Source organism: Pseudophryne corroboree (assembly GCF_028390025.1).
Source record: "Pseudophryne corroboree isolate aPseCor3 chromosome 3 unlocalized genomic scaffold, aPseCor3.hap2 SUPER_3_unloc_1, whole genome shotgun sequence".
In the NCBI taxonomy this organism is placed as follows: domain Eukaryota; kingdom Metazoa; phylum Chordata; class Amphibia; order Anura; family Myobatrachidae; genus Pseudophryne; species Pseudophryne corroboree.
This window is the reverse complement of record NW_026967493.1, coordinates 4,828,797-4,849,121: the sequence shown is the minus strand read 5'-3', so window position 1 is coordinate 4,849,121 and position 20,325 is coordinate 4,828,797. Positions and strand designations below refer to the sequence as shown.

General features: G+C 46.6%; 1 protein-coding gene across 3 annotated transcripts in view; it reads left to right on the top strand.

The window, feature by feature from the left end:
- LOC134983144 (gastrula zinc finger protein XlCGF26.1-like) overlaps window positions 1-2,750 on the top strand; it is a 32,739-nt gene extending 29,989 nt beyond the window's left edge. For 2 of the 3 annotated variants that reach the window (XM_063948878.1, XM_063948880.1), the window contains exon 3: window positions 865-2,750. In XM_063948878.1, the coding sequence (XP_063804948.1) occupies window positions 865-2,636 (1,772 nt within the window). In that variant the 3' untranslated portion in view covers window positions 2,637-2,750. The remainder of the gene's footprint in view (window positions 1-864) is intronic. The other variant, XM_063948879.1, reaches the window with a different exon arrangement.
- The last annotated feature ends 17,575 nt before the right edge of the window (window positions 2,751-20,325 follow it).

Here is a 20,325-nt window from a genome sequence, read left to right as displayed (position 1 = left end):
TATGCCCCCAACAAGTTGGGGGCTCCAGCTTCAAAGCAAACCGTTGCCCGCTGGATCTGTAACACGATTCAGCAGGCTCATTCTGCGGCTGGATTGCCGCATCCAAAATCAGTGAAAGCCCATTCCACAAGGAAGGTGGGCTCTTCTTGGGCGGCTGCCCGAGGGGTCTCGGCTTTACAGCTTTGCCGAGCTGCTACTTGGTCGGGTTCAAACACATTTGCAAAATTCTACAAGTTTGATACCCTGGCTGAGGAGGACCTTGTGTTTGCCCATTCGGTGCTGCAGAGTCATCCGCACTCTCCCGCCCATTTGGGAGCTTTGGTATAATCCCCATGGTCCTTACGGAGTTCCCAGCATCCACTAGGACGTTAGAGAAAATAAGATTTTACTCACCGGTAAATCTATTTCTCATAGTCCGTAGTGGATGCTGGGCGCCCGTCCCTAGTGTGGACTTTCTGCAATACGTGTATATAGTTATTGCTTAATAATGGGTTATGTTATGTTGGCATCCATTGTTGATGCCCTGTTGTTGTTCATACTGTTGACTGGATAAGTGTATCACAAGTTATACGGTGTGATTGGTGTGGCTGGTATGAGTCTTACCCGGGATTCCAAAATCCTTTCCTTATAATGTCTGCTCTTCCGGGCACAGTTTCCTTAACTGAGGTCTGGAGGAGGGGCATAGAGGGAGGAGCCAGTGCACACCAGATAGTACTAAATCTTTCTTTAGAGTGCCCAGTCTCCTGCAGAGCCCGCTATTCCCCATGGTCCTTACAGAGTTCCCAGCATCCACTACGGACTATGAGAAATAGATTTACCGGTGAGTAAAATCTTATTATTTCCTTACATATATTTTATTCCCAGCAGATGGATGCAGAAGTAGGAATATCGTGGAAGGACATCTCGTTTTATCTCCAGATGGTGAAGTAAAAGATAACGACGGTAAAGGAGATTCTCCAGGAGCAACCCCTGTTACCCCAATTACACAGCCAGTATTTCAAGATGCATCGATTTCATCTCTTCCCTCTGATCCTGAGGAATATTCATATAACTGTGACATTGGTACATCTATTACAGAACTTAGAGCAGATAAAATATTTCCCTGTCCTATAGATTCCAGATGTTTTACACAGGACACAAAGCTTATTATCCATCAGCCAACTAAGAGAGGTCAGAAACCCTTTCCATGTTCTACGTGTGGAAAAAGTTTTAGGTGCAAATCCGTTCTGGTTTCACATGAGAGATCTCACACAGGTGAGAAGCCGTTTTCCTGTTCTCTGTGTGGGAAATGTTATACGTACAAATCTGGGCTGGTTACACACGAGAGATCTCACACAGGGGAGAAGTTGTTTTCCTGTTCTCATTGTGGGAAATGTTTTGCATACAAATCTGTGCTGGTTACACATGAGATAACTCACACAGGTGAGTATCCATTTTCGTGTTGCGAGTGTGGAAAACGTTTTGTAAGTAAATCGGCTCTTGTTAGACATGAGAGAATCCACACAGGTGTGAAGCCATATTCCTGCTCTGAGTGTGGGAAATGTTTCTTTTCTAAATCACATCTGGTTACACATTGGAGCACTCACACAGGGGAGAAACCATTTCCCTGTTCTGAGTGTGGGAAATGGTTTACGCGGAAGTCAGATCTTTTTAAACATCAGAGAATCCACACAGGTGAGAAGCCGTTTTCATGTTTGGAGTGTGGGAAATGTTTTACAGAGAAATCAGAACTTACTATACATCAGAGATTTCACACGGGAGAGAAACCATTTTCGTGCTCTGAGTGTGAGAAAAGTTTTGCGCGCTCATCAGATCTGGTTGCTCATAAGCGCCATCACACGGGCGAGAAGCCATTTTCCTGTTCTGAGTGTGGGAAATGTTTTACTGTCAAAACGTCTCTTGTTAGACATCAGAGACTTCATATAGATAACAAAACATTTTCATGCTCTGAGTGTGGGAAATGTTTTACACAGCATTTGGCTCTTGTTATACATCAGAAAGCTCACACAGGTGAGAAGCCATTGTCCTGCTCTGAGTGCGGGAAATGTTTTGTGTATAAATCGGCTCTTGTTAAACATCAGAGATTTCACACAGGTGAGAAGCCATTTTCATGTTCAGAGTGTGAGAAATGTTTTGCACAGATATCAAATCTTATTACACATCAGAGAAGTCACACAGGTGAGAAGCCATTTGTCTGTTCTGAGTGTGGGAAATGTTTTGCATATATATCGGCTCTGGTTACACACAAGAGAAATCACACAGGTGAGAAAATATTTTCCTGTGTGGAGTGTGGGAAAAGTTTTACTCAGAAACCATGTCTTGTCGCACACCAGAGAACTCACACAGGTGAGAAGCCGTTTTCTTGTTCTGAGTGTGGGAAATGTTTTACACAGAGATCCAATTTTGTTACCCATCAGAAAGATCACACAGGTGTGAAACCTTTTCCTTGTTCTGAGTGTGGGAAATGTTTTACATACAAATCACATCTTGCTTCACATCAGATAACTCACACAGGCGTGAAGCCTTTTTCTTGTTCTGAATGCGGGAAATGTTTTGGACATAAATCAGCTCTTGTTAAGCACAAGAGACTTCACACGGGAGAGAAGCAATTTTCATGTTCTCAATCTGGGAAATGACAGAAATCGGATCTCGTTAATCTAGACATTATTCTGACACGCGTACAGAGGTGATTGTAAATGAATCATATTTCATCTGAAAAATAAACCGTATTAACTATAACATTTTCTAAACCTGACCCCTCACATTTTTTTTGTGTGTGTTTTGTATTGTATTACTGTTCTAATTGCATCTTTGTGGTTTTGTTGTCATTTATACATTATTAAATATCATATTCTCTCATGAAGGGAATAAGAGAAGCAACTATTTCTCTTATGTCTTAGTGGATACTGGGGTTCTGTACTTTAGTACCATGGGGTATAGATCGGGTCCACTGGAGCCTGGCACTTTAAAACCTTTTAGTGTGTGTATGTGTGTGCTGGCTCCTCCCCTCTATGCACCTCCTGCCAGACTCCGTTTAGAAAAATGTGCCCAAAGAGACAGGTGTATTCCAGAGATTTTCCTTAAAAAATTTTTTGTTTGTTTATTTTCAGGTAGCTCTGGTTGGCAACCAGTCTACCTGCTTCGTGGGACTTAGAGGGGGGACCGAACCAACCTCCTGAGGGTTAATGGTTCATAATCCCAGTTGACAGGACACTGAGCTCCTGAGGTACTGATCACACATCGTTAGTATGTGTGCCCACACCAGCAGCTAGAAGCCACCCTCTAACAGATGCCGAAGTTACAAGGTGCGGTGAGTGTTACACCGGGGTCCCGGTTAGCGGGTCCCCGGTGCAGTTTTGGCGGCAAGTCACGGACCCGGAGCTGCGGTGCCCGCTGCGGACAAACTGGATCAGGGCTGTTGCCCCGCAGTGGTCACTGTCTCAAGGCTTTGTGTGTACTGTAAAACGCATATTCTACTGTTTGTTATAAGTAGCCAGTATAAACTGTAATAGGAGTGGGACCAGCGGCGGGAAGGCGCCATTTCCTGCTGCTGCGGATCTTCAGGGCTGCATGCACGCTGCTCCTCTAAGACCCACGCTGCTACAGACTGTAAAACTGGTACCAGGGGTTCATAGAAAGGGAGGAGCACGCCAGCGATAGCGCCGCTGCACTACTATCAGGTCATACACATTTCTACACACTGTGCTACTGTGTGCTGGTGTACGCTCCTCAGTGTCACTCCAGGGGCTCTCTAGGGTCTGTGTGGAGGTGTTGGTCAGTGAGCTGCGCTATATTACTATTGTGTAAGATGTCTGTTGACATGGTTATGTGTACTGCTTGTAACTCTACCCGTCCTCAGCATGGTCACTCATGTGTGAGCAATGTTCCTTATCTCCACAGGGACCCAGCTCACAGGCACCTGACTGGCTAGATAGTTTTAAAAGCATCATTCACAATGTAAATTCAGAATTAGCTGCAGCTAGGAAGGAGAGACATGTGTTAAAGCGCTCTATTGATTGTGTGGTTAAAGCAGCAGATACCAAGAAGACTTCTCAGCCCCCCTAGTGGTTTCACATCAACGCTGACTGCCACAGTTGCTCCAGTCTGATTCTGATCAGTCTGATGTGGATGATGACAGCTCTCTGTCCCCTGCGGTGGAGGCTCTCATTTTTGCTGTGAGAGGTCCTTCACATTCCGGATCAGGAGGAGTTGTACTTTAATGTTCGACCAGAGACATCTGCAACTTTTTCTGTGTCAAAAGAATTAAACTCCCTGGCCAGGGAAGCATGGTTAAACCCCTATAAAAAATTTTAAAATTCCTCAGGTTTTTAACTACTTTTCCCCTCCCAGCTGAGGACAGGAAGGTATGGGAACCCCCCCCCCCCCCCCCCCCCCGGCCCGTCAGTCGAAACGTCTGTGTCCAGACTGTCTAAGAAATTGGTGCTGCTGGTACCAAGGGCTATATCTTTTAAAGAGCCAGCAGACCGTAAAATTGAGACCACGCTAAAGGCTATCTATATGGCAGCGGGCATAGCACAGCGCCCCACAATAGTTTGTGGGTGGATTTCCAGGGCATTGGTTAAGTGGTCTGATTCTGTTATTGATGTTTTAGACTCTCTGCCCCGTGATGAGGTCATTACTCTGTTGCAACACATACAGGATGCTGCTAATTTTATGAGCGAGGCTGTAAAGGAGCGGTGTAAGATAAATGGCTGCACTTCTGCTGTGGCTGTTTCGGCACGCAGAGCTCTGTGGTAACGCCAATGGTCAGCGGATGCTGATTCCAAAAAGAGTGTAGAAAATCTTCCCTTTACAGGTGATGCCTTGTTTGGAGACTAATTAAATAAATGGATCTCCCAGCCAACGGTGGCTAAGTCTACCTATCTGCCGTTGGCTGCGCTACCTGCTACGTTCTTACACAGGACTCTCTTTGCAGTCCTTTCGTGTGGCAAGGTTAAGAGGCAGGGGCATCTCCAACACTCCGAGAGGATCCCGTGGTAAGTCCCGTAAACCTGCAGCTGCTGCCTCCCTGGACCAGACCTCTGGATCCCCTGCCGCTAAGCCGTCCGCGTGGCGGTTGGCCCCAGCGGCAAGGTGACTTTCAGGTGGGTGCTCAACTTCAACACTTCGCCCACGTGTGATCGAAGTCCTGCCAGGATCCTTGGGTGAGGGATCTCATTTCCCAGGGATACCGGCTGTAATTTCAAGCATTCCCTCCTCACAGGTTCTTCAAGTCAGGCTTACCAGCTTTGCCCGCAGCAAAAGTTACCTTGCAAGAGGCTATTTAAAGAATTTTGCAGACGGGAGTGGTGGTTCCGGTACCTCCTTCGTTACACAAAAGGGGTTTTTGTACTCCAGTCTGTTTGTCATTTCAAAACCAGACGGTTCGGTGCAACCCATCTTAAACCTGAAATCTCTAATCCCGTATCTGCGGGTGTTCAAATTCAAGATGGAATCCCTGCGGGCAGTGGTGTCCGGTCTTAAGGAGGGGGAATTCCTGGTATCCCTAGATGTCAAGGATGCTTACCTACACATTCTCATGTGGCCCCCCTCATCAGGCTTACCTCAGGTTCGCTATATTGGACGACCATTTCCAGTTTCAGGCCTTGCCCTTTTGGCCTTTCCACAGCTCCGAGGGTATTCACCAAGGTCATGACAGAGATGATGCTGCAACTGCGCGTGATGAGAGCCAGCCTACTTGGACGATCTCCTGATAATGGCTATGTCCAGGGAGCGTCTATTACACAGCATCGATCTAACGATTCGCCTGCTAACGGATCATGGGTGGATCCTGAATTTCCAGAAATCTCACCTGGAACTGACCCAACGTCTTCAGTTCCTGGGAATGATATTGGTTACAGTGTCTCAAAAGGTGTTTCTTACGATGGACAAGGCCTTGGCCATCCAGGCTATGGTCCGCTCAGTGCTCCGTCCTTGCAAGGTGTCCATACATCTTTGCATATGTTTGCTGGGCAGGATGGTTGCTGCTTACGAGGCAGTCCAATATGGCAGATTTCATGCATGGCCATTTCAGCTAGATCTGCTGGACAAATGGTCGGGGTCTCCCCTTCATATGCATCAGGAAGTGACCTTATCTCCAAAAGCCCGTATTTCTCTATTATGGTGGCTACAAGTTAATCACCTGGTAGATGGCAGGATTTTTATTTTCCACTCGTGGATTCTACTCACATTGGATGCCAGCCTTCGGGGTTGGGGGGCTGTGACCCAAGGGGCCCAATTCCAGGGGATATGGTTGGTTCAGGAATCTGCTCTGCCGATAAACATCATGGAACTCAAAGCAATTTACAATGCTCTTCTGCAGGCTTCTCATCTCCTGAAGGGCCGGGCGGTCCAGGTTAATTCGAACAATGCCACGGCTGTGGCGTACATAAACCGACAAGGGGGAACAAGATCAGAGTGGCGATGCGAGAGGTGTCAAAAATCCTCCTCTGGGCGGAGGCCAACGCAATGGCCATCTCAGCCATATTCATTCCGGGAGTGGACAACTGGGAAGCAGACTCAGCAGGCACGACCTCCATCCGGGGGAATGGGGCCTACATCCCAGGTGTTTCAACAGCTAATTCACCGGTGCGGCTGTCCACAGATCTGATGGCTTCTCGTCTCAACACGAAGCTATGCCGTTACTGTTCCAGAATGAGGGATCTGTAGGCTGTAGCAGTGGACACCTTGTACGTTCCAGTTGGTGTACCTGTTCCCTCCTCTACCGCTAATCCCAAGGGTTCTAAAAAGGCTAAGAAGGGAAAGCGTTCAAGCAATTCTAATTGCCCCGGATTGGCCCCGACGGGCGTGGTATTCGGACCTCCTAACCTTTGCTCTGGAGGATCCTTGGCCTCTACCGCTCCTAAAGGATCTTCTTCAACAAGGTCCGTTCGTATATCTTGACTTACAGTGGCTACGTTTGACGGCTTGGAAGTTGAGAGGGAGATTCTAGCAAGAAAAGGTCTACCCTCCCGGGTTATTTCCACCATGGTTCAGGCCAGGAAGATGGTTACGTCAAGACATTATCATCGTATCTGGAAAAAGTATGTTTCTGCAGCGGGGTACACTGTGTTCCACAGGGAATACATCGGGGATATAGAGTTGGATCTTGATCCAAGGCACCAACAGGCTAAATCTTTGACTTCCCAGGATGCATTGCACCGCCTCCGGACACTGGAGCTCAGTTTGTAAGTTGGTGCCTGCATAGCAGGTCAGTTAACAGGGGGGGGGGGGGGGGGGGCTGCGCTAGGCAGCCCTGAATATAGCTTTTGTTTAGAAGACTTCAAGGGCCGCAGCACTTTCTATGTCATTCTGACATTCTGTGCTTCTGCTCCATCACCTCCCCAGCAGCGCTGCATACTCCCATGCCCGTTTCCCGGGTAATTACAGCGGAGACGCACCGGTCCACAGGCACACCACCGCTGACGCTCTCCAGAATCGCGTGGCTGCACATCAGGGAGGAGGTAAGAGGGTCCCCCAGGTGCGGTGTGGTCACGGTCCCAGGAGACAGATCACGCCGCTGGCGGGAACACTGTACTGCACAGGGACCCCACTATATCCACCAGGGCAGGGAGCACAGGTCGGATTTTAATAAATCCGTTTTACATAGTCTCCACAGTACCCGGTGGTGAGGACCAGCAGAGTGGATAAGGCGCTGACCTGTAGCCCCTCCCTCAGCTCCGGCACCATCTACTGCTGGTGTTCCCACCCTGGAGCTGCATTTCACTCTCCCTCACTCCCTGACAGAGATTTTGGCGCCATCTTTACACAAGTAGCTGGGCTGATCTCCGGGACTGCAGGGCAATGTCTCCTCTGTAAATCCGCCTGCCTCATCAGCGCTGTGCATTCACAGTCACTTAAGTATTCTACATGTCATTTTAGACAGTGTTAAGAACAAGTGTACTTCTACATGAATATTTAGTACAAGCATTCTGTGATATACATCCAGTACCTACTGTGCATTGTTATATCTGTGTGAATATATATATATATATATATATACACACACACACACACACACACACACACACACTGCTCAGAAAAATAAAGGGAACACTTAAACAACACAATGTAACTCCAAGTCAATCACACTTCTGTGAAATCAAACTGTCCACTTAGGGAGCAACACTAATTGACAATCAATTTCACATGCTGTTGTGCAAATGGAATAGACAACAGCTGTAAATTATAGGCAATTAGCAAGACACCCCTAATAAAGGAGTTGTTCTGCAGGTGGTGACCACAGACCACTTCTCAGCTCCTATGCTTTCTGGCTGATGTTTTGGTCACTTTTGAAAGCTGGCGGTGCTTTCACTCTAGTGGTAGCATGAGACGGGTCTACAACCCACACAAGTGGCTCAGGTAGTGCAGCTCATCCAGGATGGCACATCAATGCAAACTGTGGCAAGAAGGTTTGCTATGTCTGTCAGCGTAGTGTCCAGAGCATGGAGGCGCTACCAGGAGACAGGCCAGTACATCAGGAGACGTGGAGGAGGCCGTAGGAGGGCAACAACCCAGCAGCAGGACCGCTACCTCCGCCTTTGTGCAAGGAGGAACAGGAGGAGCACTGCCAGAGCCCTGCAAAATGACCTCCAGCAAGCCACAAATGTGCACGTGTCTACTCAAACGATCAGAAACAGCCTCCATGAGGGTGGTATGAGGGCCCGACGTCCACAGGTGGGGATTGTGCTTACAGCCCAACACCGTGCAGGACGTTTGGCATTTGCCAGAGAACACCAAGATTGGCAAATTCGCCACTGGTGCCCTGTACTCTTCACAGATGAAAGCAGGTTCTCACTGAGCATATGTGACAGATGTGACAGAGTCTGGAGACGCCAAGGAGAACGTTCTGCTGTCTGCAACATCCTCCAGCATGACCGGTTTGGCAGTGGGTCAGTAATGGTGTGGGGTGGCATTTCTTTGGGGGGCCGCACAGCCCTCCATGTGCTCGCCAGAGGTAGCCTGACTGCCATTAGGTACCGAGATGAAATCCTCAGACCCCTTGTGAGACCATATGCTGGTGCGGTTGGCCCTGGGTTCCTCCTAATGCAAGACAATGCTAGACCTCATGTGGCTGGAGTGTGTCAGCAGTTCCTGCAAGACGAAGGCATTGATGCTATGGACTGGTCTGCCCGTTCCCCAGACCTGAATCCAATTGAGCACATCTGGGACATCATGTCTCGCTCCATCCACCAACGCCACGTTGCACCACAGACTGTCCAGGAGTTGGCGGATGCTTTAGTCCAGGTCTGGGAGGAGATCCCTCAGGAGACCATCCGCCACCTCATCAGGAGCATGCCCAGGCGTTGTAGGGAGGTTATACAGGCACGTGGAGGCCACACACACTACTGAGCCTCATTTGACTTGTTTTAAGGACATTACATCAAAGTTGGATCAGCCTGTAGTGTGTTTTTCCACTTTAATTTTGAGTGTGACTCCAAATCCAGACCTCCATGGGTTAATAAATTTGATTTCCATTGTTAATTTTTGTGTGATTTTGTTGTCAGCACATTCAACTGTGTAAAGAACAAAGTATTTAATAAGAATATTTAATTCAGATCTAGGATGTATTATTTCAGTGTTCCCTTTATTTTTTTGAGCAGTGTGTGTATGTATATGTACACATGCATACATATATATACATATATATGGGCTGCTGGGTATGTACCTGTTGTGATTTTACCTGTCTTGAAAAAGGCTCAGATGGAGCCGAAACGTCGACATAATCTGCTGACATGCTGTTGACCGTCTCTATGTGAGACATACCTGTGAGTGGTAATAAATTCTTTCATCAATTAAGAAAGTGGTGAGTGCCTGTATTCTCTTTGGACATATATATATATATATATATATATATATATATACATACATACACACACACACAGGTGTGTGTGTGTGTGTATGTATATATATATATATAAGTTGTAACACTGTAGGGGTGCAAGGTGCCTTTTCCTGGGGAATATGGCAGCATGCAGCAGCTGAGGAACAACACAAGTCCAGTTTCTGGTACAACTGACCCCGGCCAGTTTTATTGAAACAGAAAATAAAACAAACCCCAAAATAAAAATACCTTGCCTGTCCGGCACTAACTAAACATAAGATGTTCCTAACTGTCACTAAACAAAACACAGAGTTCTTCAGTACATACTGTATAGCTTACTTGCATCAGAAAGCGTGTCTCTCACACACAGATCCTGCAGCCTTCCCAGGCAGTCTGCCCATACTAATCAGGTTAGAAGCACTATATCACTCTTACACAGCTGAAACCCTGATTAGCCCTCTGTGAGGCCAAAGACCCGAACTGGGCCCAATGTCTAGAACTCGCCTTATCTCTCTCTCAGAGCCTTTACCCAGCTTTTACAGCAAACTGAAAAGGTTCAGACAAAACAAAAAGCATTTTTCCTAGAAGTTAACATTTTCTAAAACATGTAAGACAAGAACCTGGGACAAATATACCTGCCCTCAAACACTATCCCAGTGTTCTTGTCACATATCCCCCTCCCCTGTTTCGACCTAGGGGCCGGAACACTTGTAGCCCCCAAACAGAAGATGCGAGACAATGCATCTGCGTTGGCCAATTGTGTTCCCGGTCTATGTTCGACAGTAAACTTAAAGTCCTGCAACGCTAGAAACCATCTAGTTACACGAGCATTCTTGCCTCTATTTACATACATCCATTTTAAAGGGGCATGGTCTGTCACTAGTCTGAATTGTCTACCCAAGAGGTAATATCTCAAGGTATCTAGTGCCCACTTAATGGCCAAAGCCTCCTTTTCCACAATGGCATACCTTTTTTCATGCTCATTGAGTTTCCTACTCAAATAAATGATAGGGTGTTCGTCCCCATCTCTGGTTTGGGACAGCACAGCACCTATCCCTACCTCTGAGGCATCTGTCTGTACCACAAATTCTTTTGAAAAATCTGGTGTTATCAACACCGGTTGTGAACACAAAGCCACTTTTAACGCTTGGAACGCCTTTTCTGCATCAGGGTTCCATTTCACCACATTTGACTGCTTCCCTTTGGTAAGGTCTGACAACGGCACCGCTGTGGTCGCAAAATTAGGAATAAACCGTCTATAGTACCCAGTAATTCCCAAAAAAGCCCTTACCTGTTTTTTATTCACTGGACGAGGCCAGTTTTGAATAGCATCAACTTTATTCAATTGGGGCCTAATCAGACCTCTGCCTATGGTGAAGCCCAAGTATTTGACCTCCTCCATTGCGAGGCAGCACTTCTTTGGGTTAGCAGTTAACCCTGCCTCTCTGATTGAGTCCAGTACTGCTTGTACTTTAACCAAATGTGACCCCCAGTCTGTACTGTGAATTACCACATCATCCAAATAGGCAGCTGCATATTTTCTATGGGGCCTCAAAATTTTATCCATCGCCCGTTGAAAGGTTGCTGGAGCCCCATGCAACCCAAAGGGTAACATCTTATACTGGTACAGCCCCTCCGGAACCGAAAAGGCTGTTTTTTCTTTGGCGCTATCAGATAAAGGTATTTGCCAGTAACCTTTGGTCAGGTCCAATGTGGTGAGAAACCTGGCTGTTCCCAGCCTTTCTACAAGCTCATCCACACGGGGCATGGGGTATGCGTCAAACTTGGACACCTCATTTAACTTACGAAAGTCATTACAGAAGCGTATGCTACCGTCGGGCTTCGGGATGAGCACTATGGGACTGGACCACTCACTGTTAGACTCCTCTATGACTCCAAGTTCTAACATGGTTTTAACTTCCTTAGAAATAGCTTCTCGCTGAGCTTCAGGAATCCTATATGGCTTTAAATGAACCCTGACCCCTGGTTCTGTGACAATGTCATGTTTTATTATGGTCGTTCGGCCAGGCAGCTCTGAAAATACCTCCCTATTTTGGATGAGAAATTCTTTAACCTGATTGTTCTGATCAGCTGATAATGTCTCTGACACCTTCACTGCGGGAAGCAACCGGGGTGAAGACACCGAAGGGCAAGGCTCCGCTGACAGAGACAACCTATCTTTCCAGGGTTTGATTAAGTTAACATGGTAGATCTGTTCGGGTTTTCTCTTTCCCGGCTGGTATACTTTGTAATTAACCTCATTCACTTTTTCCCTAATCTCAAATGGACCCTGCCATTTAGCTAGGAATTTGCTTTCCACAGTGGGTACCAAAACAAGAACTCTATCTCCAGGAGCAAATTCCCGTATCTTGGCACTCCGGTTATAGACCCTCTGTTGAGCACTTTGGGCCTGTTCCATGTGCTCTCTGACAACAGGTACCACGGCTGCAATCCTATCCTGCATTTGTGTTACATGCTCAATAACGCTTCTATAAGGAGTGGGCTGTCCTTCCCACGTCTCTTTGGCAACATCCAACAGCCCTCTGGGGTGTCTACCATACAACAAATCAAATGGAGAAAACCCCGTAGAGGACTGAGGAACTTCTCTGATGGCCATTAACAAGTAGGGCAACAAACAATCCCAGTTTTTCCCATCTCTCTCAACAACCTTTTTTAACATACTTTTTAATGTTTTATTAAACCTTTCCACCAACCCGTCAGTTTGGGGATGGTAGATGGACGTCCTGAGGTGAGTGACCTTAAATAACTTGCATAATTCTTTCATGATCCTTGACATAAATGGAGTACCTTGGTCAGTCAAAATTTCTTTTGGTATTCCCACTCTACTAAATACCTGCACCAGCTCCCTAGCTATCGCCTTGGTTGTGATAGTGCGTAAAGGGACAGCCTCAGGATATCGAGTGGCATAGTCCATAATTACCAGGATATACTGATGGCCCCGAGCAGACTTTAACAAGGGCCCCACGAGATCCATGGCTATTCTGTCAAACGGGACCTCTATAATAGGCATGGGAACTAGTGGGCTCCTGAAATGGGGTCTAGGGGCATGATACTGGCATTCAGGACAGGAAGAACAATATTCAGACACTTCTTTATAAACCCCTGGCCAAAAGAACCTTTGTAAAATTCTTTCAGTGGTTTTTTCTGCCCCTAAATGTCCTGCGGTAACGTGACTATGAGCTAAATCTAGTACTGTTCTCCGATAAGGCTGGGGAACTACCAGCTGTTCCACCACATCCTCACCCCTTTTGACAATGTGGTACAAGAGCTCATTACAGATGGCCATGTGGGGATACGTAACCCTGTCACCTGGTACCACAGGTTCCCCATTAACAATCTTAACATTCTCTCTAGCCTTTATTAAGGTAGGATCCTTTAACTGTTCAGACGCAAACAGATCCTTCTTTACCTCCAGGTCAGGCACGCTTTCAGTTCTAACTACTATGTCTCTGTTCCCGGCAAGAGGGTCCTCACTGGACTCCCCATCTGTCACTTCCCCAGCCAAACTAGCAAAAGGCAAAGGGCCAGAAAGTTCCGAAGACCCACGTACATCCAAAAAATCACCGGTATTATCAACTGGTTTTTTACTTCTCACATCTGTTGATAACCGTGATTCCCACAGTTTCCAAAAATGAGGAAAATCCCTCCCTATTATGGCCTCATGCACCAAGGTAGGGACCAGTCCCACTTTAACCATTGCTGACCCACAACAAGTTTCTATATTCACCTCAGCAGTGGCATAATATTGGGTATCCCCATGTATGCAAGTTACCCCAATAGGTATTTGCTGGACCTTTAAGGGGTTCACTAACCCAGCTTTCACGAGGGTAACTAAACTTCCTGAATCTAGCAAGGCCTCTACCCGGTTACCTTCTAAGAACACATCACACATTTGTTTTTCCAGCTCAGGTGAAGGTACCACAGTACAGGCTAACCTAGCAAAGAAACACATTCTGCGACATTCAAAGGCAGCATCACATTGCATGGGTTCTTGCGTGACTGGGCAATTGGCAATAACATGACCTGGCATACCACACCTAAAACATTTAACCACACGATTATCAACCCATTTGGGCAGCATAGACCGTTCTAGCCCCATTGGCCTGTTTCCAGGGCCAGTGTTTACAGTCTCTCCAGCCTTGCGTTCTCTTAACCGCCCAGCAACGTTTTCCCACGGAACAGTCTTACCAGTCTTTACTGAAGGGCGCTGTCGAGGATCTATGGGTTGCTGGGTGGTCATCAGTAGTTCCTCTGCTGCCAAATACCTCTCTACCATGTCCACTAATTGGTCAGCAGTACCCGGGTTTCCATGGCTCACCCACTTGCGCAGGACCATGGGCAAAGATCTCAAGTAGCGGTCCATGACGACTCTTTCCACCATCTGGGGACCAGTTAATGTCTCTGGCTGCAGCCATTTTTTTGTTAGCTGAATAAGGTCGTGCATCTGGGAGCGCGGAGGCTTCTCCATGGCGTACAGCCAACGGTGCACCCGTTGTGCTCGTACTGACAGCGTGACTCCCAGGCGGGTCAGGATCTCAGTCTTTAGTTTATCATAGTCCCGAGCCTCAGCAGGGCTTAAATCAAAGTAAGCTTTTTGGGGCTCACCTGACAGGAAAGGTGCCAGCAGACTGGCCCACTGTGCTTTCGGCCAGTTCTCACGCTCGGCAGTCCTTTCAAACGTGGTCAGATAGGCCTCCACATCATCAGCCTCTGTCATTTTCTGCAGGAAGTGACTGGCTCGTATAGAACTAGAGCTGGTTGGAGCACTGACGGCCACATCTCCAACCCGAGCTGCAAGTCTCTGCACCACTTCTGCTAAGGCCTCTCTATCCTGACGCTGTAGTCTCCAATTTTCCTCCATTGCCACCTGCTGCTGTCGGTTGGCCTCCTGCTGAGCCGCTGTAGCTTGCAGCAAGGCTTTAAGCAGATCCTCCATGTCAACAGATTTTTCAGGCGGCTTTGCAGCTGCTTTCACCCAGGACATGTATCAAACCCTCAGGGGTGAGTCTCAGTAACTTCACACTGGGCTGTATCTGCATAAACCACCGTTTTCTGCAGGCCTCACAAAGCTGCTGCTTTCACTTATGCGCAGAACGGTGTGCTCGCATTCTCCACCAAGTTGTAACACTGTAGGGGTGCAAGGTGCCTTTTCCTGGGGAATATGGCAGCATGCAGCAGCTGAGGAACAACACAAGTCCAGTTTCTGGTACAACTGACCCCGGCCAGTTTTATTGAAACAGAAAATAAAACAAACCCCAAAATAAAAATACCTTGCCTGTCCGGCACTAACTAAACATAAGATGTTCCTAACTGTCACTAAACAAAACACAGAGTTCTTCAGTACATACTGTATAGCTTACTTGCATCAGAAAGCGTGTCTCTCACACACAGATCCTGCAGCCTTCCCAGGCAGTCTGCCCATACTAATCAGGTTAGAAGCACTATATCACTCTTACACAGCTGAAACCCTGATTAGCCCTCTGTGAGGCCAAAGACCCGAACTGGGCCCAATGTCTAGAACTCGCCTTATCTCTCTCTCAGAGCCTTTACCCAGCTTTTACAGCAAACTGAAAAGGTTCAGACAAAACAAAAAGCATTTTTCCTAGAAGTTAACATTTTCTAAAACATGTAAGACAAGAACCTGGGACAAATATACCTGCCCTCAAACACTATCCCAGTGTTCTTGTCACAATATATAGTCCAGGATGAGAACCCGCACTCAAATGCTGTCAGAATACTTAGTTGGTTCTACCCTGGCAGGCGGATACACCAAGAAACCAAAAGACCAGGCCGTCAAGTCAAAGCCACCCGTCGCGGGGGTCAAAACACGCGGCAAAAAAGAAGCTCCCTCCCAAAAGAAAAAATGATTTATAACCTATCTTCCCATGTGTTGACTGAGGTAGAGGAGAAGGTCCTTAACAAAGGCCTCTCCTTCGTACCGACCAATAGACATCATGATCTTAAGTGGAACATTGACCTTTATAGATTTTCCCGGACGCTCCGGTTGCAGGAGCACTTTCAACATGTCACAGAAGCACCTGTCGTATCTCCAACTCAACACTTTTTGAGGAAAAGAAGTTGCTCCAAGTTTGACCCTAGTTCCCAAAATACCTCCATTCAAACTTTCTCCAGAATGATGGATGACTCGGTCCAGAAATTCGTGGATGCACAACCCACACCACATCACAACTTAAGTAAAAGTGAACATTTGGCTGTAAAAAATCTGTCCGAGTACAGAGATATTGTGATTCGTCCGGCGGACAAGGGGGGTGCCATCGTGGTCCAGAACCTGGGGGACTACATGGCAGAAATTGAGCGACAATTAGCAGACACTGCCGTGTATCAGAAACTAGATGCCGACCCGACCTATCAATAACAAACGGAACTCACCAGCATCCTTCAACAAGCAATGTCTGATGGCCTCCTGGATGATGCTCTCTTACAGGCTCTACAACAACCATTTACAGTGAGTCCGATTCTGTATACCGTCCCGAAGATTCATAAGGACCCGATGCACCCCCCTGGGCGCCCCATTATCTCGGCTCGCGATTCTTTATATCAGCCCATCGCGATGTACCTGGACCATATTCTCCAACCGCATGTGATTCGACATGCCAGACTGATTAAAGACACCACTAGCTTCCTTAATCGCTTAGCAGGCATCACTGACATCTCAGCAGATGCTATCCTTGTTACTATGGATATTAATAGCCTGTATACGTCGATACCACATGCACAAGGACTATCTGCAGTTAGAACTTTCTATCTTAATGAGGGGATTTCAGACTTGAACGTTGACCTGTTCATGCAGCTGCTTGAACTTACACTCACGCGCAACTACTTTATCTACAATGGCACTTTCTATAGACAACTCCTGGGCTGTGCCATGGGTAGTAACGTCGCGCCCAGCTACGCAAACATTTTCATGTTTTTTGAAGAGGAGGACATGTTCTTCTCTGTCCCTGATACTGCCAGGTACATCTCAACATACATGCGCTATATTGATGACTTGTTCATTCTTTGGCAAGGGGATGAAAAGGCCTTGCTAGGCCTCATTGCAGCCATCAATTCTCGACCATCCACCATCAGGATCACGTCAAATTATAGTAAAACATCAATTCACTATTTGGACGTCCTAGTATCCATTGAAAACCATGAGCTCAGGACTGAGGTGTTCTCCAAACCGACCGATCGTAACACCTTACCACTGGCATCAAGCTTTATATCTGGTTACTGTTCTCATCCAGGGTGCTGGGGAATCAAATTCCTTTTTTCTTGCTCAGAAATACCCCTTCCTTTCGAGCACCTGAATGATATCACTAAGCTAATTGAGCATTTGCCAATCTATATGTCTGTTGTGAGAGGCAGAGAGGTCCTGCATTAGGAGGAGGTGCAGGCCCTGACATGCCACATGGAGCATTATGGGGTTGCTCCAAGGTAGGTAGCTCTTAGCTTAGACATATTTTAGTAAGGAGCCATTATCATGTGGCTCCTTGCTGGTTAATATTAGACCCAGAATGGGGTAATTGAGGTGTGAGGTGTGGTGCCTCTGGACTGGCTGTGCTGGATGGCTTTAGTGTGGCATACCTTTACATTCTATTAACACTTTTTACTTATTAATTTTCTCACACTATTTCTCTATTTTAATTACATTTCATGTTTGTATCACCCTCTCTATAGCTTCGGCTTCCTAAATACTAATTTATTAACACTATAGTTTTTTACACTGGTATGCCACGCTGGGCTTTCTGGCTCATTCTGGTGTTTTGGGGTGCCACACCCTGCACCTAGATATAGCGCTAGGAACCCCAAATATACAGAGAGGCCTTGATGCGGCTTTGGGGCTTAACCACACATTTGCGCAAATATGTGTAACGAAGATCTCTGAATTCTATTATCATGTGGGATTTATATCTGGTTACTGTTATCATCCAGGGTGCTGGGGAATCAAATTCCTTTTTTCTTGCTCAGAAATACCCCTTCCTTTCAAGCACCTGAATGATATCACTAAGCTAATTGAGCATTTGCCAATCTATATGTCTGTTGTGAGAGGCAGAGAGGTCCTGCATTAGGAGGAGGTGCAGGCCCTGACATGCCACATGAAGCATTATGGGGTTGCTCCAAGGTAGGTAGCTCTTAGCTTAGACATATTTTAGTAAGGAGCCATTATCATGTGGCTCCTTGCTGGTTAATATTAGACCCAGAATGGGGTAATTGAGGTGTGAGGTGTGGTGCCTCTGGACTGGCTGTGCTGGATGGCTTTAGTGTGGCATACCTTTACATTCTATTAACACTTTTTACTTATTAATTTTCTCACACTATTTCTCTATTTTAATTACATTTCATGTTTGTATCACCCTCTCTATAGCTTCGGCTTCCTAAATACTAATTTATTAACACTATAGTTTTTTACACTGGTATGCCACGCTGGGCTTTCTGGCTCATTCTGGTGTTTTGGGGTGCCACACCCTGCACCTAGATATAGCGCTAGGGACCCCAAATATACAGAGAGGCCTTGATGCGGCTTTGGGGCTTAACCACACATTTGCGCAAATATGTGTAACGAAGATCTCTGAATTCTATTATCATGTGGGATTTATATCTGGTTACTGTTATCATCCAGGGTGCTGGGGAATCAAATTCCTTTTTTCTTGATCAAGCTTCCATCCTAAACCTCTCAAACGCGGCTTGCCAAAATCACAAATGATGCGTGTGGCAAGAATAGCAAGTGATAAAGCAATAGCAGCTAATAGCATTGATGGGATCATTGATAAATTTGTGGCTAGAGGATACAATTTAACCGATTTAAAGAAACAGAAAATGGAAGTGTTAGCATTGGATCGGTCCCAATTGCTTACTCCCAAAGTGAAGGACTCCAAAACAACGATCCCCTGGAAGATGGAGTATTCAACATCTAGTCAAGTAGTCCAGCGAGCAAGCCGTGCCTTATGGCCCATTGTAGCGTCTGATAAGAATCTACCATGTTTTAAATCTAAAAGGCCAATGGCCTGTTTCAGCAGAGGACGCAATATAAAAGACATGGTTGTCCACACGGACATTACAGGCTTCACCAAAGCCATTCCTGCTCCTCATTTCATGTCGAAATCACCAGGCTGCTACAAGTGTCCTCGTTGCACTACTTGCGCCCACATGCTGACGAGCCCTTCATTTAAGCATCCACACACATTTAAGAATATTTACCTTAAGCATACCCTGTCGTGTCTCTCCACCCACGTGATCTATATCATTATTTGCCCATGTAATTTGTACTACGTGGGCAAAACAATTCGCACAGCCCGGGAATGTATGGCGCTGCATAGGTCTTCGATTGGTAAGGCCATTGCCAGCGGGAGTTCAGACCAACCTGTGGCCCGACATTTTCAACAGATGAGCCACCCTCTCTCCTCACTCAAACATATGCTCATCGACCACATTCTGCCTTCTTTGCGAGGTGGCGACCGCAGTGGCAAGCTGTTAAAGTGTGAAATGAAGTGGATCCGCAGCCTCAATACAGTATCGCCAGCAGGCTTGAACGCACGCTATAACTGGAACATTTTCCTCTAAGTGGCGGTTTCACACCCACCACAATTGCGTTTATTTTGTTACAGTAACCATTAATAGCAATATTAATATGTATATATTTACAGGTAGTGACCAAGGACTTCCATTGTCTCGATCAGGGTCTACAGGTTCTTTGCTACCAGTGCTTATGCTTAACGGTACTTAACCAAACCTATCCTGTTTATGTCCTTATTGCATTTAAGCATTTGGTTCATTTAACGTATGTTGTCTCCAATCATAGAACCTACGTGTGCCCACATCTGTGCATAGATGTACCATAATGCGCAAATGTGTTTTTTCCTTACTTGTTCCATGTTAGTAATAACACACTATGTGTCTGTCTCCTTCAGCCGCTGTGGGAAGCCGGGGAGACGACGCTGCACTGAGCGTCCGGTTGCCAGGCAACGCAAGACGCCCGCCTGGATCACTGCCGGCGCCCAGCGGCATGACGTCATTGGCCGGCGCCCGCACTGGACGGACACCACGCGGGACGCTGCCGTTACCCGGCTTCCTTCAGCGGCGGGGGGTATTTAGGTAAGTGATTCTTGTCACTTCTGTTTGCATCATTTGTTGCTCTTCAGCTAGACAGCATGTGGCTTGACAACGGTACCTGCGAGTACCGAAACGTTGCTTAATGCAGTGTTGTCATGACTTTTTAATTTAATACAATCTCTTTGCATTTGGAGTGCCGCAGTCTTCTTGTTTTCTTCTATATATATATATATATATATATATATATATATAGTAGAAAATATACTGCGGCACTCAGAGATTTGAATGAGTCGATTTATGTGTCCAAACTGCAACATACAAGCTCCAACGTTTCGGGGCACAGCCGCCCCTTTGTCAAGGTGCATATGCATTGTCGCTGTAGTTAATCCGCCCTGGTCGGACACTCTGTCTACCCAGATACAAGAATT